This window comes from Rhinolophus hipposideros, assembly GCF_964194185.1.
Source record: "Rhinolophus hipposideros genome assembly, chromosome: 25".
In the NCBI taxonomy this organism is placed as follows: domain Eukaryota; kingdom Metazoa; phylum Chordata; class Mammalia; order Chiroptera; family Rhinolophidae; genus Rhinolophus; species Rhinolophus hipposideros.
The window spans coordinates 555,690-581,464 of NC_138071.1; the positions used below are offsets into that span (position 1 = coordinate 555,690).

Sequence of the window (25,775 nt, forward strand, 5' to 3'; positions counted from 1 at the left end):
CCATGAATTGCTGGGGAAAAGTTCAGGTGGTCTAAGTTTTTCACGCAGGCTTTTCAGCACTTCCAAATAGTAAACTTGGTTAACTGTTTGTCCAGTTGGTACAAATTGACAATGAATAATCCCTCTGATATCAAAAAATGTTAGGAACATCGTTGCAACAAGTTTGTGAACTTTACTGTCAGACGTCATATTTGCGTGTTGCTTTTTTATCCAATCTGACAATCTGTGCTTTTTAATTGGGGAATTTAGGCCATAGCTATTTAAGGTGATTAACATACAGTAGTTTTTGAACGTCTCTGTTGACGAACTTTTCAGTTTACGAATGCCATAAACCCATAAGTAAATGCTTCATTTTTCAAACATGCCTCGGAAATTGAACATGTCACACAGCTTCCGCTGAGCACAAGATCCTGAGGCCTAGCTGTCGGCTGTTTTCAAACGTTTCAGAACTCAAATGGTCTTCTAGAACGGATTACCGTATTTGCCGGCGTATAAGACGACTGGGCGTATAAGACGACCCCCTAACATTTCCACTCAAAATACAGAGTTTGTTATATACTCGCCGTATAAGACTACCCTCTCTTCCGCACACCAAATAACTTTCAGTTTAAAATTTGCATCATACTTCTTTCTTTTGGCTGGTGCCATGATAGGGATGATAGGGGTTTGACTGGTCGACATTTTCTATGCTGTACTGTACAATGGTGCAGTATTGTGGTTGGCTGTTGGCTGTATACAAAGCCTGATTTGATTGGTCCCTGCTCCCTGTTTGCCCGCCCTCTCACTATAGCAGTCTGGTCCACCCTTGCATTAGCATCTTCCTGGGACCTCACTAGTGCGCAAGTGCGAGCTCTTCAACATTCTAACAGGCACCATGATAGCGCAAAATCGTGAATCTTCAATGCATATGTAAAGAAATATACGGTAACCCGAATTTACCACACTCGCAAAATCGCACACAGCCGACCATACACCCAGTATGGTATCGCGATTCGCGATTTTGCGCTATCATACTGGGTGTATGCTCGGCTGTGTGCGATTTTGCGAGTGTGGTAAAATCTCATAACAGCAAAATCGCATAACAGCCGAGCATACACCCAGCAGCGCTGCTGATGCCTGAACGGTATGTGGAATGAAGTGGGCGGGCATCGGGAGGCCACTATGGCACGGGGCAAGCACTATGGGCAGTCTATCTGAAGTGTACCTGGCGTATAAGACGACCCCCCCACTTGGAGGCATATTTTTCGGGGCCAAAAAAACCGAGGTACCACTATACTTAGGTTTAAATCTATAATCTTGCTTTTTATTTTCTATTTGTTCACCTTTTTTGCTGTTTTTGGGATTAATTGAATTTCTTTATGGTTCCATTTTATCTTCTTTGTTGGCTTATTAGCTATAACTGTTTGTCATTTTAGTGGTTGCTTTAGGATTTATAGTATACATCTTTAATGTATCATAGTCTATCTTCAAATAATATTTCACCACTTCATGCATATATAGAACCTTAAAATAGTGTATTTCCATTTCTCTCTTTTCATTCTTTGTGCTATTGTTGTCATTCATTTGAATTTTACATACATTATAAACCCCACTCTACATGACTTCTGTTTAAATGGTTGTAGTAGTTTGCTAGGGCTGCCATAACAAAATACCAGAGACTGGGTGCCTTAATCAACAGGAATGTATTATGTCACAGTTGTAGAGGCTAGAAGTCAGTGATCAACCAGCCTGTTCCATGCCTTTCTCTGAGCTTCTGCTTATTTGCCTGCAATCTTTGGTTTTCCTGGCTTGTTCATTGCCCACTGTCTTCATCTTCATATGACATTCTTCCTGTGCATGTGTTTATATGACAAAATTTCTCCTTTTTATAAGGATATACAGTCATATTGAATTAGGGCCCACCCTAATGACCTCATTTTAACTTGATCACCTCTGAAAAGACTCTATATCTAATAAAGGGTCACATAATGGTGGTTATGACTCTTACATGTTTTGAGGGACACAATTCAACCCATAACAACGGTCATTTATCTTTTAAAGAGTTTAAATAATAATGAAACAAGCTTTTGTGTTTTACACCTATGAAGTTAGCACTTCCTGTAGTCTCCATTATTTTCTGCAGATCTGTATTTCCACCTGGCTAAAACACTTCTTACGTCACATTTCTTATAATGCAAATTTGCTGATTTTGAATTCTTTCAGCTTTTGCATGTCTGAAAAAAAATTTATTTTGCCTTCATTTTTGAAAGAAATTTTCACTGGGTATGGGATTTTAGGTGACAAATTTTTATATTTCAGTACATTAACATGTCTTTCTTTTCATTTCTGGCTGCTTTTAAGACTTTCATCACTGTTTTTTTTTTTGGGGGGGGGGTGGGAAGTTTCGTTACCATGTTCCTTGGTATAATTCTCTTCCTCCCTCCCTCCTTTCCTTCCTTTTCTTTTCCTTCCGCTTTTCCTCCTTCCATTCCTCCTTCTTGCTTCCTCTTCCTTCCTCTTTTCTTCTCCTCCTTCTTCTGTGTATGCTTGGGGTTTGTTGAGCTTCTTGGATTTGTAAATTTATAGCTTTTATTAAATTTGGAAACTTATTTCTTTAAATCTCCTCCCCCTTTGGGGGGGAAACACAAATTATGCTTATATTTAGCCACTTGAAATTGTCTTACTGCTTGCTGATGCTCTTCCATTTGGAAAAAAATCTTTTCTGTGTCTAATTTTGGGTAGCTTCTATTGCCGTATCTTCTATTTAACTTTTCTTCTGCAATATTTAATGTACCATCAATTCCATCTTATCATACATTGTAGTAATCCATCTCTAGAAGTTAGATTTACATATTTTAAAATATCTTCCATGTATCTACTTAACTTCTTGTACATATGGAATATACTCATAATGCCTTTATCTTAATGTCCTTGTTTTCTAATTTTAACATCTATGTCAGTTCAGGGTTGGTTTCTGTTGGCTGATTTACCTCCTTGCTGTGGGTCCTATATTCGTGCTTCTTTACATGGCTGGTTACTTCATTATTGGATGTTAGACATGGTGAATTTACCTTGTTGGGTGCTGGATGGCTTTGCATTGCTGTAAATATTCTTGAGCTTTGTTCTGGGATGTAGTTGTTACCTTAAGACAGTTTGATTTTTTTGGGTCTTGCTTTTAAGATTTGTTAGGTGGGAATGGAACAGTTTTCACTGTCAGACTAATTACTCTCTAATTACGAGTAAGGCAAGGCTCTTCTCTGTACTTTACCAAATGTACAGGAGTTCTTCAGGTTTCCAGTGTGGCTGGTGGGAACAGGTACTATTTCCAGCCTGTATGAGTGCCAAGCACTATAACCTCTGGTTCTTCCAGGTGGTGCTTGCTCCAGTCTCATGCAGTTTTCTTACACACCTGTATTGACCAGCACTCAGCTGTGTACTCAAGGAGGACTCCGCAGACCTCTGGAGTTTTCCCTCTGTGCAGCTCTCATATCTTTGTACCCTGTCCTAGGAACCCCAACTGTCTTGGTCTCCCAGGATTCTCAGCTCTGCCTCTACAACTCAGGGAATCAGCTGGGCTTAGGATATTTTTTTTTGTGTCACATCCTGGAAACTCTCTGAAGGCTATATGCTGGTGCAATTGGGCTCATCTCATTAGTTTACATTCTCTTGTGGATCATTTTCTTTCATTACCTGATGTCCAGTGCCTTGTAAATTATTTTAAATATTTTGTTCACTTTTTTGTTGCTCCAGGCAGGGGAAAAGAGGATCAATCTGGTCCCTGTTACTCCATCATGGCTGGAAGTATAAGTCTCTTCCCTTTGTTTTAATTATAAGGTTCTGGAACTGTGAACATCTGATTCTACTACTAAATTACTATAGCAGTTGTTTTGCCTTCCCTAATGACTTTACAGTTGAAAGTTTATATATAGTCCTTATCTTTAAACAAATTAAATATTTTAAGAATAATATTTAAGTCTGAGATTTAGATCAAATAGTTATCATGTCTCAGCAGAGCAACACTTGCACTTTAAAACTACAGTTCCTGATGGCAGAGGAATTCTCTGCAATGATAAGCTAAGAACAGCTATTTTACCATAAGGCAAACATTTGTCCATCTTTAGGAAGTAGATATAATAATAATGGTTTTAGTGTTTTCTTGTTCCTCAATGTTACTCATACATATTTAATTTAGATAGTCATGCTCATCAAAATTAAAGAAAAGATTCATATAAAAGTTGAATCTCCATGTAGGAACATTTCAATAATAACAGCAAACATTTCTTTAGCACTTACTATCTAACAGGCACTTTGCTAGGTGCTTTAAATACTTTTTCTCAGGTAAACATTGCAACAATCTTATGAAGTATCATCCATTACCAACCCCATTATACAGATGAAAAAACTGAGGCTCAGAGATTCAAACCTAGGTTGAAAGCAAGTCTACATTCTTTTATTCAAAAAGTACTTAATAACTACTTAATATACCAGGCCTGCTTCTAGGTGCTGGGAATATAGCAGTGTGGGGTAAAAAAGTCCCTACCCAAAGAATTTATACTCTAACACATATTATCTTTATGACAATAAAAATGCAATTTGTAATTTTTTTTTTGTGCCTGGTGTTACAAAAGTAAAATGGCAATCATTATAAATTTATATCAAGAAAAAATATCTAATTTTAAAAGTAGAGGAAGCATTCTATGTAAAGGTAAGGAGTTTCATGTACTAAATACAAATCGCCGAGATTTAATAAAGTTTTGGCTGAGTCCAAAGCCCTTGCTCTTTCTACTGCTCCATAATGGCTCTATATCACAACACTACATTTCAGAAAGAGATGCATTAAAAAAACAAACCAAACAAAAGGCCCCCAAATCTCTGCAATCTACTAAAGTTTCTTGATTTAAACAAAAGGTGATAAACAAAAAGAACAAAAACAAAAAGGGAACAAAAAGAACGATAAAGACACATATGGTACTACTCAAGTTATTACTGGTTAACTAAATGCTCAAAAATTTTCATGCAATATATATTTAGTTTTGAATAGAAATAATCTCTTATCAACTTGCACATAGTGAATATATTTGCTATTTCAGGAATGTGCCGATAGTGTTTTTCCTTTGTAAAGTTACGTGTAAAACAGTAAAATCTCCAAACAAAACATAACTGTGCAGACATACCTCTACAGCAGGTACAATGTCTATGCCAACAGTGAGAAATTCTTCAAACTTCAGAAATGGATTAAAGCAGCTGCCAACATCAAGTAATCTGATCTTTCCTGAGGTTTGTAGTAACCTAAAAACAGATTATTTTGTTTTATAAATGGCAAAATGAAAATAAACTATAAGGAAACAAAATCAAACATTTGAGAATAAAAAAGGTCATATAGATTTTAGGCTCTCTAACTTTTTGGTCTCAGGATTCCTTTAACACATTTAAAAATAACGGAGGCCTTAAAAAGCTTTCATTTATGAGGATTATCTCTCAATAATACTGTATTTGAAATTAACCTGAATAGTTTAAAAGATATTTATAAATTCATTTATAAATCAATAAACCTATTGCATATGTTAATGTAAATTATATATTTTTAATGAAAAATCTAGATTAGAAAGAGTAAAAAGTGAGGCATGCTTTTACGTTTTTTGAAGTCTCTTTAATGTCTGGCTGAATAGAAGACTGATGGATTCTCATATCTGCGTTAGTGTTCAAGCTGTCCCAACATTATATACCATATAGTTTCTAGAAAACTACCCTCATGAAAAAAATCAAAGAAGGCAAAGTAAAGAAGATATCTTCGTATTACTGAGAAAATAAACTTTTTCCCCTTAAAAACCCTTGAAGAATCTCAGATCCTCAGACCACATTTTGAAAACTGTTATTGCAGATGAAAAAATCCACTAACAAATCAACTCTATGTAGTTCATATAACAATGTTTTTGTACTTGAATATGTCTCAATGATTTAAAAAGGCCAAAGAGAATAGCATAAACAGTACTTTTTAATTTATGAAAAACTTTTGTTTTATTTTTATTTAAGAGCTTTCCTCATGTCCAAAAACAGTAGGGAAAAATTAATGTAAACAAAATCAGAAATGACCGTATTTTAAGTTGGTCAAATGCAACTAATACGGCTCTAGCAACAAGGATGAAGGAAAACAGTGGATTTTGTTGGTCTGAAGTCTGTAAACCTAATGTTCAGACAATATAGCAATAATAAGAATCAACTTCAGATATATGCAATTTTCACTGATGTTAATTTTCTTTTTAAAAATTATGGATACTGGGAAAATAAAGAAAAGAAATGTAGGGAAATGAGTGGGTACAAACAGAATCTTGGTTCCTTGAAGTCAAAAAGGCAAGGAGAACCTGTCCTGCTTTTCTCCTTTACACCTGGGCTAGCACCTTAGGGTCCATTAGGGAGGTATTAACTACAGACAATGGGTTAAGCTCCTGGAAAAGACACTATTAAGTCAAAAAAATATAAAGTTGATTTTTTTTTTCCAGAAAAGGAATGCTATAAATAGGGGTTACCAAATGTTGATGCCCTAACACTTTATAAAAATTAGCACAATCACCATTTGATTATAAATAAACTATATAGGACCTATCTAATATAGTACATGCCACTGTATACCATGTTTCCCCAAAAATAAGACCCAGCCGGACAATCAGCTCTAATGTGTCTTTTGGAGCAAAAGTTAATATAAGACCCAGTATAATAAGATGATATGATGTATGATATGATATAATACCGGGTCTTGTATTAATTTTTGCTCCAAATGACGTATTACAGCTGATGGTCCGGCTAGGTCTTATTTTTAGGGAAACAGGGTAGTACCATAAAAATAATATGAACCAATTAAAATATTTTTGTCAATAAACTTTTATTTAAGAACTTCCCTGAAAAGGGGCTTTGAGGGTATGAGAAAATAGCATTTCACCAAAGAGGGCCTTCATTTTCCATATAAAATAACTCAATAACTCTGACTATGACCTCTGGATGAATGACAGTTCTTGCAAGGAACCAGTGAAAAGAGCTGCTCCTCGGGGGCAAGAGGTAATTTTCTGTATCGTAGCCAATCAGGAAGCAAATTATTTAAATGGGTGATGCCTATAACAAATAATCATCTGTAAAGTTGAATTAAGTTTATTGATACTTGAAATATCGCGATACACTAGTTCCAATGAAAAAAGTGGGCTGCAAAGTTCTGTGGCACAGGTTCCAAGTTGCTAAACAGACCAAAATATCCAGTAGACATGGCCCTTAGAAAGGTTTAGTATACAGCTGACACTCGCTGCTGAATTAATACAAATTTGATTACCCCAAATGTAACCAGTTAGAATAAACAAGAATCTATAACAGTATGTAATACTATATACACTACTAGATTGTCATTGTAATCCTTACTTGGGCCTATGGTGAAAAACGAGTTCTGGCATCAGAGAGACTAAGATCAAAACCTGATTCTGTCCTTTGCCTGTGTAATATGGGGACAACAATGTATCCACACTTAAGAGTAATTTCCAGGATTAAACGATATAATACATTTATAATGCTTGATCCAATATCTGGTACATGGTAAGTGCTCAAAAAGTTGTAAATATTGTTGTTAGCTGTTAATATCATTTTATAGGTTAAATCTTTTTGTGGTTTATTCAGTAATGATCTTCTTGAACATAATGAAAAAGCAGAATTTGCCTCACACTAAATTCTATACTAGTAAATTGGTTAGCAAAACATTTCTGATAGTCTTTTTTAAAAAGTGCATCGTGTAAATTAAAATTTCTGTCTGGGTGTAGTACTCTAAATCATTCAAGTTAATTCAGCATTATGATACAATCATCAATAACAATATCACAAATTAACCTAGTAACATTCTCAGTAATATACTTGGTTCATTTCAAATTCTTTGGTTTAGCTCCTTAATTTATTTGTACCAAACACACATTTATAGTTTAAAGACCAATTACAAAATAAATATAAAGTAATTACCACCAAGGGCAAGAAATAAATCATTGTCTGCACTCTGGAAGCATGCCCCTCCCTGATGACATCTCCTACCCCTTTCTGTAACGGTAGTCCCCTTGTCCTGATTTAAATGATAGCCGTTTCCTTGATTTCCCTTTATAGTCTTACTATCTATGACCGAATGCCTAAGTAACAGTTTAGTTTCACACACTGCCCATTTGCTTTTGTGCCTTTCTTCTTTCATTTAACATTAAGTTTGTGAGAGTCATCTGTATTTCTATAGTTAATTTGTGTTCATTTCTGTATAGTAGTGTCTTTATACAACACATCTCATGACTTTCTTACAGTGGCATTGAGTCTAAAGATCATTTGGGAAAAATTAACATTTTTACAATATTGAATTTTCTAATTCACAGACATGGTACAGTTTTCCATCTATTTAGGTTTTTTCATTGTCTCCCAATAGCTTTATCATTTTCTCTAACACAGTCTCACATGTTTTGTTGGATTTATATTTCTTATGTCATTTTTTTATGCCATGATTGTTTTTCCCCATGGATAAACTTTGTTAAAAAATTTCATTTTTCCTTTTTTTTGGTAACAGAAATGCAACAGACTTTTGTATATTGATTTCATATCCAGCAACTCTACTAAGTTCCTGTTATCTCAATTGCTTATCTGTATATTATTTTGGGTATCCTCATCTAGGTATATAATTATATAATCCATGAAAAATGACATTTGCGTTTCTTCCTTTCCTATCTATCCACCCATGCTTCCATCTATTACTTTGCCTCACTGCTTTGTCCAAGATTTTTAAATACAATGTTAAACAGAAATACTAGCAGGCACTGCTATTTTGCTAGTCTCAGAGGGAATGTTCCAGTGTTTCATCATTAAATATAGTGACTGTTGTAGATTTTGTGTACTACCCTTGTTAAAGTTTAAGAAACTTCTTTTGTACTTTGCCAGTGCTTAAAAAGAATTTCTTTTTAACACAAATCTGTGTTAGATTTTATCAGATGCATTCTATCAGCTATTCAGGTATGACTTTAATCTGTTTATGTGCTTGAGTATACTCATTAATTTTGTAGTATTAAACTAACCATTCATTATTGGGAAGGACCTAACTGGTTTTGATATATTATTCTTTTCATATTTATTTTATATATGCATATATAGTCAATTCTTATTATTTGTGGTACTTATGGTATATAAAGTCACCACAAATACTGAACCATAGCTCCTAAGGGAAACACAGGCGTAGGCCTCTGGCACAATATTTTTGTCAACGGGTCAACATACAACTTGGATTTATATGTGTTTCTGTTTAAAGACACTTTATTTAATATATATTATAATGCATTAACACAACTCACAGCCAAAACCACTATAACTTATGCCTAAAGAAAACTTATCTAACACAGGTATTTTCTCTGTAAGGCATTTATTAATACAGCCTTGTTGTGCTTAGATACACTAGACAGAACTTCAACAGGATGCATGGGGGCCACTTTAAAACTAAAATCATAAACAAAAAACACAAAAATGCAAAAACTGTGACACTAAATAGACTGAAAAAAAGGACATTTCCTTATACAGTCACACTCTATCTGGATTATGACATTTCAGTCTAAGTTTGGATTATATATATGAGGGTAGTTCCATAAGATTATAATGGAGCTGAAAGATTCCCATTACCTACTGATGTCAGAGTGTAGCAATAAATTACTCGATGCTTGTGGTGATACTGGTGTAAACAAACTGCACTGCCAGTTGTATAAAGTATAGCACATGCAACTATGCACAGTGCACAATACATGATAATAATAATAAGTGGCTGGTGCTCATTTATGGATTCACTCTACTATACTTTTCATCATTACAGAGTGAAATCCTTGTACTTATATGAAGTCTGCGTTGGTAGAGGCCGGCACCAGCCTTATGAATCATCAGCCTTATATAATGCATGCTCACCATGTGTCTTGACTGCATCATTTCCTCTTGTGCTTGATTTAATCTCATGCTGTTTTGTACAGTAACATACCGTACAAGCTTGTAGCTTAGCAGCAATGGGCTATACCTGAGGTGTCTAGTAGGCTATCCCATCTAGGATTGTATAAGTACACTCAGTGATGTTTTCACAATGAGGAAATAACCTAACAGCGCAGTTCTCAGAACATAATCTTGAAGTACAGCAATACATGACTGTACATGAAAGGCGAAATAAGAAGACAGAGCTTGTTTTGTTCAACTTCAGGGAATGTGTACGTAAGATGACTCAAATTTTTTGGCACTCTGCGCATGTCCACAAATGACTCTGAAATGCCATGAGTACTGATACTGGACTTGTAAATAAATTTTAATGAGTAGGTTAATTTGCAGACATGATTTATGAGTGAGGATTGACTATATATATATTTTAGTATTTCTGTGTTCATTCACGAGAGAGACCACACTATAATTCCCCCTTTCTGTATTGTCTAGAGAGTCTTTTAATATCAAGGTTATGCTAGACTCCTAAGATGTGTGTGGGAGATTTCCTTTATTCTATTTTCAAAGAGTTTGTATAAGAATAGAATTCATCTTTTTCTCGAATGTTTACTAGAACTTGCTGGTGAAGTCATTTGGGCCTGGAGTTTTATTTTTATTTTTTTAAAGATTTTATTGGGGAAGGGGAACAGGACTTTATTGGGGAACAGTGTGTACTATCCAGGACTTTTTTTTTGCAAGTCAAGTTGTTGTTCTTTCAATCTTAGTTGTGAAGGGTGCCATTCAACTTCAAGTTGTCCTTTCAGTCTTGGTTGTGGAGGGCGCAGCTTAGCTCCAGGTCCAGCTGCCATTGCTACTTGCAGGGGGCGCAGCCCACCATCCCTTGCAGGAGTTGAACCGGCAACCTTGTGGTTGAGAGCCTGGGCTCCAACCAACAACTGAGCCATCCGGGAGGCAGCTCAGCTCAAGGTGCCGTGTTCAATCTTAGTTGCAGGGGCGGAGCCCACCATCCCTTGTGGGACTTGAAGAATTGAACTGGCCACCTTGTGGTTGAGAGCCCACTGGCCCATGTGGAAATCGAACCAGCAGCCTTCGGAGTTAGGAGCATGGAGTTCTAACCGTCTGAGCCACCGGGCCGCCCCCCTGGAGTTTTATTTTTGAGATTTTAAACCATTGATATAAGTTCTTTAATGATTATGTTATTCTGTCAAATTTATGAACATAGTACTATTCATTATACTGTTATCTTTTAAACATCTTCAATATGTATAGTTCCATTCCCCTTTTAAATCCTGAAATTGACTTACAACTTTTTCTTTTTGTGATCTGCCTCACAGATTTTAAGCTTTAACATGGTGTTTACAAAATTCCAACTTTTATCTCTGTTGATTTTTCTTTCTTTCTTTTTGTATCTTTATTATTTCCTTTTCACTTTTTTTGGAGGGGGTACTTATTTGTTGGTTTATTATTTTTTTGAGATATTCTTACTTCATTAGTTTTCAGCTTTTATTTTTTATATAATATATTCATTTAAACTATAAATTTCCCTCTAAGTGATGCTTTAGCCCATATCCACACGTTTTACTATAAAGCATTTTGACACATTATTTTTAGTTTGTTTTTCCAGTTTAGTCAGAACTGAGACCAAACTTCTTTGACAGTGTTATATTACCTGTTATACTTTTCACTAAATCAAAATTTTGAAATATTAGGTAATAACTGTCTGAAATTAAGCAGTTTGTGAAGCAATTAATTTTTCCATACACTTTCACATTTAATTACTATTATAAATAAAATATTCACAATTTCTCCAGTTTAAATATGAACATACAATTTATAGTAACAAGATGTATGTTCTATTACAGATTTTCTAATTCATTGTATGGCCCTAGAAAAGCCATTCTGGATCTCTGCCTTCACCCACATCTAACAGGTCTATACTACTGCCTTTTTTAACCTGCCTTATATACAAGTAGGCATAAGATTTAGGTGAAACATTTTGCTACAGTTGCTAAAGAAACAAGGTAAAATATGTAACACTTTATCATAGTAACTTTCTAATATTTTCTAATATTTGATTGCTTTTTAAAATTTAACCAAAATAAAGACTGCACATACTTTCAGACCTACAAAATTCAGTAGTTACACAATGTGAATTAAAGTAGTAAAGCTAGTCATAATAGTAAATCCATTCATCCATGTTTTCAATTAATTAGGAAATAACAATTATAAAAACAGGTAAAATTTTGTGAAAATATTCCTATTTACTCTAGCTTAGGAGTTCTTGCCCATATCAATGACTTGTATGCATTGGCCGTAACATCCTGTACCTTGGACAGTCACACTGTCCACAGACGGTTAAACAGATCTGGCAGCCCAACTGGGATATGTCTGTTAGTCTGAACGCCAGATATGCATGCCATTCTCATCAGTGATTGCTTCTAACTTCTCATAGATGTTCTTTTCAAAGATGAGGTGATAGGTAGAGCAAGCCAAGGTCCCTCCCATTGCAGCAAAACCATCAGGATTTAGATTATTTTCAACCACACATCTAGCATAGAGCCACTGCCTTTCCCTTGGTTGTTAATGTTTCAACGTCAAAGTGAACTGCTCCTTTACCTTCTAAGCCGCTCCGTGCGACACGTTGGACCACCGGTCCTGTGCGGGCTCCATGAGCAGCAGCCATGACAGCAGCGCCGCCGAGGGCCCAGAGGGAGGCCCACAGGAGCCGGTGCCCTCGAGGCGGCCACAGCCCTTCGTCTAGAAAACATGGAAGACCACGCAGGCCGCACAGCGGTGGCCGCCAGAGGCTCCCAGCGGCTGGGGTCAGGAAACTGCTGTTCCATGAGGCGGGCCAAGGCACTAACATTTTTTGATGAAGTGTTTTTTTCACAAGGAAGTAGTTTTATTACTTGGGTGAAATATTTTCTAATTTTCATTATAAGTTCTTCAGCTTGTATTTTTTTTTTTTTAGAAGATTACTTACTAATTTCTAAACCTTTGGGAATCACCTGATTGTCTTTGCTATCAATTTTTAGTTTAATAGCATTGTCATTAAAGAATATACTCTGCTTAATTTCAACGATTTTAATCTGTTGACATCTGCCTTCTAATTTTTTATAAATTTAATGTAACAAATAAAAAATGTAATATAAGTTTAAAAATTCATAGATTTTTATAAAACATTTTTTATAAATGTTGCACATATGGTTGAAATGAATATCATTTGGTAGTTTTTGGGTACACTATTCTATATATGACCATTAGGCCAAGTTTGTTAATCATGTTATTCAAATAGTCTTACTTTTTGAATGCTTGCTCTCTCAAATTTTGGGGTGCATTAAAAATATTCCAATTTGTTTTTAAAGAATAAAAGGAAGATCTCTATAAATTGATTTAAAATGGCATTTTTCATTTTTGCGAAAAGAAACTCAAGAAGGATAAATACAGAGTTAATACAACCTCAGAGGACTTGCAAATAAGGTGGATGTTTTAAGGAAGCAATGGGACGTCTGAGTGCACCATTCGTTATATTTTTGACTTCTGAAAGTTAACTTTACATATTCAAAAAATAAAATTAAATCACAGACATGGGGAAAAAAATACCCACAAAACAATAAGAAAAACTAATGAACCTAGCTATACGAGTATATTAAGAGAAGGAAAAAAAACTGGTAACTTCTAAACATAGTGTGCTGACTATAATAATCTAAATGGGTGATATTTTAAGGACAAAAAGAGAACTGCAAAGAAATCCTGAACTTTGTTTAATAATATGTTGTTGAGGTTATGGTGCCGCTGTTTAGAATTTATTTTGCTTGTATTGAAGTGCTGAGTAAATGGGGAAATAAACTAAAGTTGCTGGGAGATACAAATTCAGAATGGGAGAAAGGAGTAAAAGAACCCTTTAGCGATGGACTGGAATTACAGGTTTCATATGAAAGGGTGTACTAGCAATGACACTCCAGTAGCAGTGAGCATAAGTAATGCCAGAATTTGGCTTATTCCATGGTTGAAGCAGAGAAAGTACAAGATGTGCCTGGATAATCTTGTTGTACGAGGTCGGACAACTAAGTTCGCGAATTCATCCTCGAAAAAGTACTACATACCTCATTGCTGAATATCACTATGGTCACCTTCAAAGTACTCCCCTTGGGAAGCTATGCACCAACACCAGCACCTAGTCCACCCTTCAAAGCAATTTTGGAACTCTTTTTCTGGAATGGCCATCAGAGTTGTCCTCGTATTACCCTTGATGTCCTGAATGAAATCCAAATGTCTTCCTTTCAATATTTCCTTTATCTTCGGGTAAAGAAAGAAGTCACTGGGGGGCCAGATCAGGTGAGTAGGGAGGGTGTTCCAATACAGTTATGTGTTTACTGGCTAAAAACTCCCTCACAGACAGTGCCGTGGGAGCTGGTGCATTGTCCTGATACAAGAGCCATGAATTGTTGATGAAAAGTTAAGGTAGTCTTAACTTTTTCATGCAGGCTTTTCAGCACTTCCAAATAGTAAACTTGGTTAACTATTTGTCCAGTTGGTACAAATTGGTAATGAATAATCCCTCTGATGTCAAAAACAGTTAGCAACATCGTTAAAACAAGTTTGCGAACTTAATTGTCAGACCTTTCTACAAGAAAAGTAGGGTAATGCTACAAAACTAATGGAAGCTTATCAAAAGGTCAAAGGAGGTAGCTTACAGGAGTTTCCACTGGACTAATCTGGAATGTTTTTGGAATAATGATAGGAATGATTTATAACAAATTGAATTTTTAAAAAATCTATGAGTCTATAGGTACTTAAAGGGAGAGAGAAAAATGGGAAAGTTCTTCATGGAAGAATTTTTAAGCAAGGTAGAAATAATTAAAAAAAAATTCCAAAGACTATAGTAAATGAGACAAAACAAACAAACAACCTCCCTTCCCCCAATTCAGGCAAGACCATTAATGGATACTAAAGCCACAGGTGAAAACTCAAGGAACAGGAAATTCACTTAGTTTTCATATAACCCCACAGATTACAGATTAAAGGTGCCTTTACGATGGAGAAATATGGCAGCCACTTTAATCAAATAATCAAATTTAATTATCACCCATAATGGAACAAATTGACATGTGCCCTCTTAGTCATATACTGAGAACATGATATCACCTACGTGCCTATCAAAAATGTTTAACACGAATTTAATCACAGGGAATTTTCTGGATTAATGAAGCCTAAGAGATATTCAACTAAATACAATATGTGATCTTTGATTGGATCTTGGATCAAACAACTAACAGACAGTTGTAAAGGACATTATTGTGGCAATCTGGAAAATCTGCATAAGAACTGTGTATTATGTAACCCTATCAATATTAAATTTTCTGAGTGTCTTGATAGATTGTGGCCATGTAGGCAAATGTCCTCAATCTTTGGTGATACATGCTAAAGTATCTAATGTTGAAGTAACTCAAATGGTACAGAAAAGAAACAAAAAAGAAAAATGTGCATGCATATATGCATATATTTACATATACACACATCAAGATAAGAAAAAAATAGCAGAATGTTAACTATTAATGAATCTTAGGTATTAATATTATGAATATAAGGGTATGGGTTGTACTACTCTTAAAATTTCTCTTAGAGTTTTGAAATTTATCTAACTATAGTATTTGAAACATAAAACCATTCTCCCCAAAACAACTGTCGATTTGTCTGTCAGTGTTTGCTTTATATATATTGAAGGACTACTATTAGGCACATACAAATTAAACACTATTATATTTTCCTATTAAATCACACCTTTTATCATTATGAAAAATTTCCTTTACTTCTAGAAATATTCTAAAGTCTTATATTTTGGATATGTCTCTCATAAGTAGCATAAAGTGGATTTTTAAATCCAGTGTGACAATCTTTTAACTAGAGTATTTAGATCATTTACTTTTAGTGTGATTTAGTGACATATTTTAATTTATATCTAGTATCTTACTTTGCACTATCTGCTCTACCTGTTCTGCTTCTACTCTCCCCTTCCATACCTTCTTTAGAATCACCTTGTGAGCTTTAAAATCACTCAGAGATTCTGATTTCATTGGTGTAGGATGGAGCCTGGGCATTAGGATTTTCAATAATTCTCCAAGTGAATGTATTGTATAGCCAAGGTTAAGAGTCAGTTTTAGATTTTTCCTTTTAAATTTAGTAATTCATGAGTTTTCATTTTACTGATTTGAAAATTTTAGTCTCTAGTCTTTTAGAAAAATATACACTTAACTATTGAATAAACTTAAGCTTTCTCTCAGAGCATACAAAGGCTTGAGAACACTTAAAATTCTGTTAACCACACAACTTACATTAGTCTTTTTGTATATTCTGTTTTGTGAATGTTTGTCTAGATTTACCAACAGTCATCATTTTTTTCATTTTTCATTCCTTCTTTCACCTCAGATTTTCTCTTCTGCCTGATATATCTTTAGAATGTCTTTTAGTAAGGGTTTGCTCTCTCATTCTTTCCTTTCCTTTTGAAACTCCAATAAGAAGTTAGACCTCATTTTATCTTCCATGTCTTCAACATTTAAACTCAATTTTATTTTTTGTATATATAGTATTTTCTTGTATGTATGTGGCATTCTGGATAATTTTATTTAATCTGTCTCAGTTCAATAATTTCCTCTTTAATTCATGCCATACACTGAGTTACTTAATTATTTCATTTCTAGAAGTTTGATTTTTTAAAATTTTGGCCTTCCAAATAGCTAATAAGTCCCTAGTTTCTAGTCCCTGCAGAAATTTCAAGCATGGTCTATTTTATAGACCATGACTCAATTCTAGTACTTGAGGTCTTTCTAGATCTGTTTTTGCTGTATGCTGGCTTTAGATCATGTTAACTTTTTTCCATACATTTTTAGTAATTAGTTTTTACTGCAAGCTGTTTATTTTTCTTGGAAAATGATTTATGAAGATGTTTTAAGCAGAAGCATAGATTTATGCTTCTTTCAGGCAACCTGGAATCCACCAGTGTAGGACCACTTTCAACTAAATAAATTCGGGTTTTAAGTTTTATGGGCCAAACTGATGATGTGAATTTAGACTACTAGTCTGTGCTTGGGATGTCCTATAATTTCAACTTGTCCAGATCTGTCATGCTCTGGGTGAATTGGGTAGATTTACTCTGGTTCACTCTTTAACTGACAAGGTAACTCTTTGGAGCTTCAACTCTATCAGTGAAGTATAAAAATCAAAGTTTAAGTTTGCCGGTCTGGACAAATGCTCTAAAGGCAAAAGGAGCTTTCTGAATTTCTGCCAGCATTTGCATTTTGGACTTATCAGTTCTTTGATGTTTCTATTTATCCAACATTAAAAAAAACTGTTTTCAAGTTTGAGAGATTAGACTATCCTCCTAATCATATTCTAATTTAACTTTTAAAGCAGAATATATAGAGTTAACTTAGTCTAAGTTGTTGGCATATAATCAGTTTGTGACAACAGAGCCAATACTTATTAAATAAACAGAAGTATCGTTTCATTATTTTTCACTGATTCATGAAAGTACTGCATTATATGAATACATAAGTGTGCTAAGCGCGAAAATAGGTTCTGAATAATCTATTAAATGACTTGGAAGTTTCTTCATCAAAAAAGGCCAGAGAACCAACCTGAAGTGATCTTAACCGACAAACTTTACTTATACACTAATATGTACAATAATAATAACGTGGGAACTTAACTTCAGAATCAATTCTTCATTAATTAAAAAATTAAAAACTCCATAGTAGTGCTAGCTGTAAAACACAAGAGGAACTACCTAGAAATACATCCTTATTGTTCTTAAATGTTTTCAAACATATATTCACTTCTCTATAAGAGATAATTATGACTTACTACTTAACATAATGTTGAATTCCAATGAATATTTACATAATGAAAATATTGAATAAATGTGAGTTTGGAAGGAAGAATCTTACCATCATACAACCAGGTGTAGTTTCTTTCTCTAAGTCAGAGATTCTTAAATATTTTTAGACCATGAACCCCATTAGAAGTCTAGTGAAGTATACAGATCTTTTTTCAAAATAATGCTTTTAAATGAATAAACTGAATTACAAAGGAATATACTGAAATCGTATACTGAAATTATAAAAATATTATTTTGAAAATGTTATGATACAGTACATGTGTTTCTTTAGTAACACATTAAATAATAAGGATCAGTGGATCTAATAACTGAGATAATTTCAAAGTAGTGATAAGAATAAATATTTTGACATATATAGTAACTACAATACGATATCGAAATATCTGTGATTTTCATTAGTGATAAAGTCACAGATACTGGCTTTTGCTACCTACCTTCCTAAAAGAAGGAAATGCTAATTTTTAATTAGAACTGAATAAAAATAAAGATTATTTATTTTCTCATTCAAGTCCATGGACTCTCTGAATTTTATTTATGGACCTCCCAAAGGGATAAGTGTCAGACGAACTAAATTTGGACAGGTTCATTTCACTTAGATAAAAGCTGTCAAGTGAACAGAAAATTATTCTGAAGAAATAAAGCACTTCATTTCTAGGGAACCCATGGTAATTATGAGCTAAATTTGTGGCTCACTTCTAACAAGTATACAAGAATTCTCAGTAGTTATTGTCTGTATTGACCTCTGGTTCTGTATTATTATTATTTTTAAATTATTTTCAGGTGTGTAAAACATAATGATTAGACATTTACACCACATAAAGTGGTAACTCCAACAAGCCTACTACACATCTGACACCGTACATAGCTATTACAATACCATTGACTATATTCCCTATGCTGTACTTTACATCCCGTGAATATATATGTATATATTTATCGTTGACATTCAATATTATTTTATATTAGCTTCTGGTGTACAGCATAGTGGTTAGGCATTTATATAATTGTTGAAGTGATCTCCCCAGTAAGTCTAGTACCCATCTGGCACTATACATAGTTTTTAACATTACTGACTATATTCCCCATATTTATTGCACATCCCCGTGACTATTTTGTGACTACCAATTTGTACTTCCTAATCCCTTTACCTTTCTCACTGGTTCTATATTATTCTTCATGTATTTTATTTTCCTCATTCATAACATATTTTCATATTTTAAAAACTATGTTTTTATAAGGCATTTATATCCTTTATGGAATAAGTGCATTCTAGAAATTTTCGGCAAACAAAATTGTAAAAACACCAAATACAGATATGGATAAAACGATACTGAATTACTCAATTTTCTCATTTTAATCACTACTTCAAATTTTTCTGTAAGAAAAATAAATAATTCTTTTATTTTAATACTATGTAGAGCTACCCTGGTCTCTCTCTGATTAACCCTTAATAAATTCTTAGGGGATTTGTCATCACATAATTCAACATAAATCAATGTTATAAGAACTACTTTCACATCAAGATGATTTTTGTTGATAAATCTTTTTGTTTTTAATTAAAGTTTATTGGGATGACAATTGTTAGCAAAGTTATATAGATTTCAGGTGTACAATTCTGTATCACATAATCTATAAATCCCATTGTGTGTTCAGCACCCAGAGTCAGTTCTCCTTCCATCACCATATATTGGATCCCGTTTACCCTCATCTACCACCCCTCTCCCCCTTTACCCTCTGGTAACCACCAAACTATTATCTGTGTCTATGAGTTTTTGTTTCTTCATTTGTTTGTCTTGTTCTTTTGTTGTTTTCAGTTTTATATACTACAAATCAGTGAAATCATATGGTTCTCAATTTTTTCTGTATGTCTTATTTCACTTAGCAGAATAATCTCAAGATCCATCCTTGTGACTAAATCCTGACACCAACATTTCTGTATTTGAAGTACACTACTTCAAAATTAAAAAACGAACATTACTACTATTTATGTAAATTCTAATAGTGTATAAATTTACTTGGGAGAAAAGTCTATTTTATCTGCAATTTAAATGATGGCTAATGTGGTGGTTAGGTATCTCAAATTCAAAAAACTGGCATAAGCAATATAAGAATAAATCATTTAATAAAAAAGTACTTAAACAATATAATAGAATCTTGATTTTCTTTTCTTTTTTTCTGTATGGTCCCAAGTGAACTACTCTTTCTCACTGAAGTTGAAGGATCTGGAATTTCCAGTATCTTGGCATCTAAACCATATTTCAGAGTCCCTTTCCCTTACTGAATACAAAAAAAAACCCACACCAAAATCTTTGTCAGATCGTATGTTCTAAGTTTTAATATGAAAATATAGGGGCTATCAACTGACCTGAAAGCTCAAGGCCTAAAATCAGAAATAAGATAGATTTTGGAAGGCAATTTCAAAAAGCTTATATTAAGTAGCTATAGTCATAAATAATATAGTTAAAACTGTTTAATCTTAATCTTCAAATCTTATACCAAAAAAATCCAGTGCCTTTAGTATCATTCAAAAAATAGCTTTAAATGTATACATATCTATAATTTGACATACATTTAATACCAATTTTACCTGTCTGCCTCTGTTTAGGAACTTGAGATATTAGGTAGAGTAAGAGTCCTGACATCCAAGGAATTAAGTCCAGTGAAGAAGACACACATGCAAATATATATCATGAAAACCATGCAATGATTACCTAGTAGAGGAGTGTATAAAATATTTCAGCAGAACACCAGTAGAAGAAAAGAGAAACTGCAGCTGAAACCTACAGGACAAGCAAGCAGGCTTCTCCCAGAAGAAAATGGGGAGCAGACAGTGGAGAATAAAGGGGACAGCTGTTGAGGTGGGTTACTGTCAATTCAATTATAAGCAGAAAAAGTATAAAAGTATGTATTTCCAAGTAGGTATGGACTTCCCATAGTATCTCTGAAACTCATAAAGTGGCTTTTGTAATGTTGTCACTACTTTCACTCTATTGTAATTTTTTTAAGTGCACAGTGACACTCTTTTGTTCTTTCTGCTCTTGACACTTTTTAAGACTCACTTTGAATTTTAAAAGCCAAAAAAATAAGCCTGTAATCACTTCTGTAATCAGAAGAAAATATGATCTGAACTGGCTCTTTCCATGTATTTATCCAAGACCTGAAATCCATATCCACTATCATGAATAAGCACATATATGTATATGGAAATATTTTTCAAACTGACTTATATGTTTTAATAAAACAGTCACAATATAATTTCCCCCAAAGAAACAGAAAAGTTACTAAAATGGGAACTATAGTAGCATCTTCCTCATAGTGTTATATAAAGATTAAATGAGTTGAATATATATCATAGATGGGGATAGGATTCAAGAAATAATATTATAATTATCAAAAGTTTGATGTAGTAAAAAAAGGCTCTGGAGACAGATAATCAACAGAACTCTATCTTTACTTGTGCTTTACTACCAAGTGACCTTAGAAATGTTACTTATCCTTTCTTGTTTCCTCATCTGTAAAATAGAGTTGGACTAGATGAGCTCCACAGGCCATTCTAATTCTAAAATTTGAGATCAGTTCTTGACAGAATAAAATACCAATCTCTTACCCAATCCAAACCTGTTTATATCAACTTCCAGCTGGAAATAATCAAATGAACAAAAATTAGGACTTACTAGAGAAAAATATTATTACCTAGTGAATTTTATCAAGAGCCAAATTTCATGAAAATCTATTTTGTCAGATTTATATATAATAGCAGCAAAGTTCAAAGGGGGTACCTTTTTGAATGTGCTACACATAGGATAAAAACTGGCATAATCATGGGACTGTCAGATCCAATGATAGTGAACAGACTTCTTTGAGAATCTGATGAACTCTATTGCTCTTTTCCCCTAGAAAGCAATGCATATGACATACAAATCACAACTGGATACAGTTTGGAGTGGTTCACTAACTCCCCTTGAGTCATCTGAGTTTCCATGTATAGGTAGTGACGACGAAGACAAGGGTTTACAGAATCATTGTCTTTGTCTGGTATAGTTTAGTTGCAAACAAAAGAAAACCATCTGAACTAGCTTAAGTAAAAAGCAAATTTATTTTAAATATGAAAAGATATCTCACTAACGACAATTTGAGTAGCAAAGCTGGTCTTCATGGGTATAGAAAGGTTACCACCAGGCAGACACTCTTCAGTCTCCCTCCATCTTTCCAGAAAGTTGCTTCAGCTGCCTTCCAAAATTTTTCATCTCCAACGACTCTAATAGAAACAGTCCTGCATCCCTGGACTATACTATACTACTAAAGTATAATTATTTCTTAATTCAGTTTAGAATAATACTTGGTATTCACATAGACAGGATACGAACTCAGTATATTAATACTTGTGAGCCCATCTTTGAGTTAATGTTTAGCATTCTTTGTTAGGATTTGCAATATAATTCTCCTCCAAGACACTTAATAACCCTCATACAGCCTGTGGGGACAAAGCCCCAGAAAGCAGTTTCCAGGCTCTCGGCCTCACATAGAAAGGTGCTGGCTTGGGTAGTAAATGGCCATCAACTGTGATCAGATGGCCAGTAGCTGTGGCTAGTTGGCCGTCAGCTGTAACCTGTAAGCCATTGGCCACTAATATAACTGCTGTGGCTACGCTAGCAGAAAAATATGGGGGCTAGCAAGAGCGGATTGCAGAGAGGCGGATGCCACCCGCGAGAATACAGTGATATGACTCCCCTACTTATGGCTCCGTGGGTGTTCCTTTTTGGCCTCACCGTGTCCTGCGTTCTTATGTGGGGAGCAGGAGCAGAGACCCAAATGGCGCAGCGAGCAGGGTCCCCCGCACGACATAGCCATTCTCAGGTTTTACTTTTCATGCTTCATCCTTCTTTCCACAACAATCTACGGCTTATCACAGTCGTATCATTTTGTATTGACACATCTCTCCAAAAATTAACATGGATTTCAAACACAACAGACAATTTACCACTACTAAGAATGTTCAAAAGGAATGTGGTGTAGACACTAAAACGTCACTGAACAGTTTTAATAAATTTTGTGTTTTAGAATATGTTTGTGTTTTCTGGAGACCTCTTGGGGGCATTTGAACACTTTTCTCTAAATGTGCACTGGGCTGTATGTAAGCCCTATATTTGAAGGAAATTTTTTTGACATTCAAAATATGATTCCAAAAGATTGTGCAATAAAAAAAGTCTGTCATTATACGTTACAAGAGAGACAACAAAAGGAATGGTTGAATTTACTAATGTTGGTAAGGCAAATATTTGGAAAATTAGTTTGTTCTAATAAGGAAAATCTGTATAACATGTTGGTCAAGAGGCTAAAATTTGGCTAAAAGGTTCATTTGTTATGCTTCCTCCACATTTTAGTGCCCCTTTGAAACATTCATTTACTTTTGTCAGTAAATTTTAATTTTGTTTTTTTTTAGACAAATTCATGCAGAGAATTTTTAAATTGTGGTATTTCAAAATATCTTTAAGACTTAAGAATTCATAGTCTTCTTTCTAACTCCATTTGACAGTTTTTCTTTACACAATACGAAAGTATTAAGAAAAAAACCTTGTTATATGTAAAAATGTACAGGCTGTTCAAATAGCATTGGAAATTTAAATAGAAAGTTGTTCTTTTTACTCAATATTGTCCTTGTTCTCTTTTCCAAAACAGTTTTAAAATCGTACTTCTTTAGTCTCTCCCCCCGCAATTCCCACCCTGCTGCTTAAATAGTTTAATAAGGAACTACAGGATTTTATTTCCTACATAATTTTGTCTGGCATTATGCCAGTGTCAAAAACAGCATCTTAAACTTCTCAAGACATATTAAGGGAGCTATAAACTCTAAGTAAAATTTTTTGCCTATTGCAAAAGAAAACCTGGCAATATTTACCCAAGTATGTAGTTTACAACAGTGGTTTTCAAAGTGTTCTCTATAGAGGTAGGCATCTTCTGGAGTTTATTCAAAGGCCAACAAAGGCAGATTGGGAGATCCTGTGAGGCCACAACTTCTATATCTTTTTACCAGACCATAAATTGGTTTCCCCTGAAGAAAAGGTTAAAATGGTTGAAATTAATGATTTAGGCCTATTTATTATCTCTGATGATTTGAAATAAGGGAAGGGGGAAAACAGACTTCCATCTCATCTTTTTGAGGGAAAAAAAGAAGAAAATGCAGTTTTGAGAGTCAATATGCAAATAGCACTGTCACTCCCTGAATTCATGACAGTCATATATACATGAGAAAGTTTTCTAAAGCCAACTTTTAAGGCTGATAGATGACAAATAAATGAGAAAGATTACTAGATACCTTGGATCACATAAAAATCATTAGTTCAACCTGTCCTCTTGTCTTAATCATTTCTTCAAGGAACAGCAAAAAAAGTTAAAATAGAAAATGTCTGACTCCAATTGAAGACTTGGCTTTTTATAATTTATTTACCAACCCATTCTTAGCACTTTTCATACAATCCATTTCATTTCTATATGTATCACAAATTCCTGAAATTCTGATTTTGATGTCAATGTGTAAGACAACAGCTTCTCCTTATTTTGGTAGTCAAGAAGCAAAAATGTACTGGAAGGAGATTAAGTGTGGTGAATAAAGGCTATTTATAGGCTAATCTGCACTAAGTAGACAATGTCAAGCTTTCTAACAAGGAAAAGAGAAGACAGGTGTTGTCTCTTGGAGTTAATGATTTATATGTGAAGAGAAAGTTTTTCCCAAAGTGAAGTCCATGAAGTCTTCCAAGATGCTCCTTTGTCAATGGGTCAATAAATGTGGGAAACATGTTCTTTTTGAAGAGCTACAGGCATGTAGTATTAGCTCTATAATTAAGAAACCCAATGTAATTTTTTTCATTCAATGTTTTCCCCAATTTATTTTGCTGACAAACTCCCTTTTCAATTATGTATTATTTTACAGAACTTCTCTGAGAAACTTTGAGGTCAGAGATAGGGGAATAGAAGCTTTACGAGAAAGACATAGATATCTAATTTCTAAGCAAAACATTTGAAAAAACTGAAAGGATGACCCAGAAACTCCATATACAGAGATCAGAGAGGGGTATAAAGAATTAAGTGAAAAGATCTCACCCAGGGCTTCACAGGAACACCCAGATTCCTTTCTTACTGTGTTGCCATGTGGTGATCATTGTAATCATGTAACAATGGCCATTACACCAGCAATGTAAAATTCATGGAAGAAGGTGTTCTTCCATAGTGTTCTCATTTATAGATGCAGAGAATGAGGCTTGGGTACGTTAACACTCCCAAGGTCATGTAGCTGGCAAGTAATTTCAGATGCAATTAAAATTTGTCTGACTCAGCAGTCTGAGCTTTTAACAATTAGGCTTGTAATACCGTGTTTCCCCCAAAATAAGGCCTAGCCGGACTATCAGCTCTAGTGTGTCTTTTGGAGCAAAAATTAATATAAGACCGGGTATGATATGATATAATGATATAATATAAAATAATATAAAAGAAAACAAAATAATATAATATAACATAACATAATATAACATAACATAATACCGGGTCTTATTTTAATGTAAGACCGGGTATAATATAATACTGGGTCTTATATTAATTTTTGCTCCAAAAGACGCATTAGAGTTGATGGTCCGGCTAGATCTTATTTTTGGGGAAACACGGTATAGAAAAAAGTGGCAGTTTGGTTACAACCTAACAGTTGTCCATGCATAAAATAAATACACTATGGAAATATATACTATGAATGCAGCTCTTCATTTTGAAAACAAGTTAACCCTACGTATTAGTTTTCTACTGCTTTGTAGCAAACTACCACAAACTTTAAACCACCACCTAATTTTGTAGGTTAGAAGTCCATGCAGGCTTGGCTGATACTCTGCTTAGGGTCTAATAGGGCTGACATCAAGGGTTAGCAACCCGAGGCTGTTATTTGGGGGTGCTA

The 25,775-nt window shown here is 34.3% G+C and overlaps 1 protein-coding gene across 1 annotated transcript in view; it reads right to left on the reverse strand.

Annotated features, from left to right (window-relative positions):
* SAMTOR (S-adenosylmethionine sensor upstream of mTORC1) overlaps nt 1-25,775 on the reverse strand; it is a 112,832-nt gene that overhangs the window by 13,412 nt on the left and 73,645 nt on the right. The window contains exon 4 of the mRNA XM_081038117.1: nt 5,154-5,268. Within this exon, the coding sequence (XP_080894243.1) occupies nt 5,154-5,268 (115 nt within the window). The remainder of the gene's footprint in view (nt 1-5,153; nt 5,269-25,775) is intronic.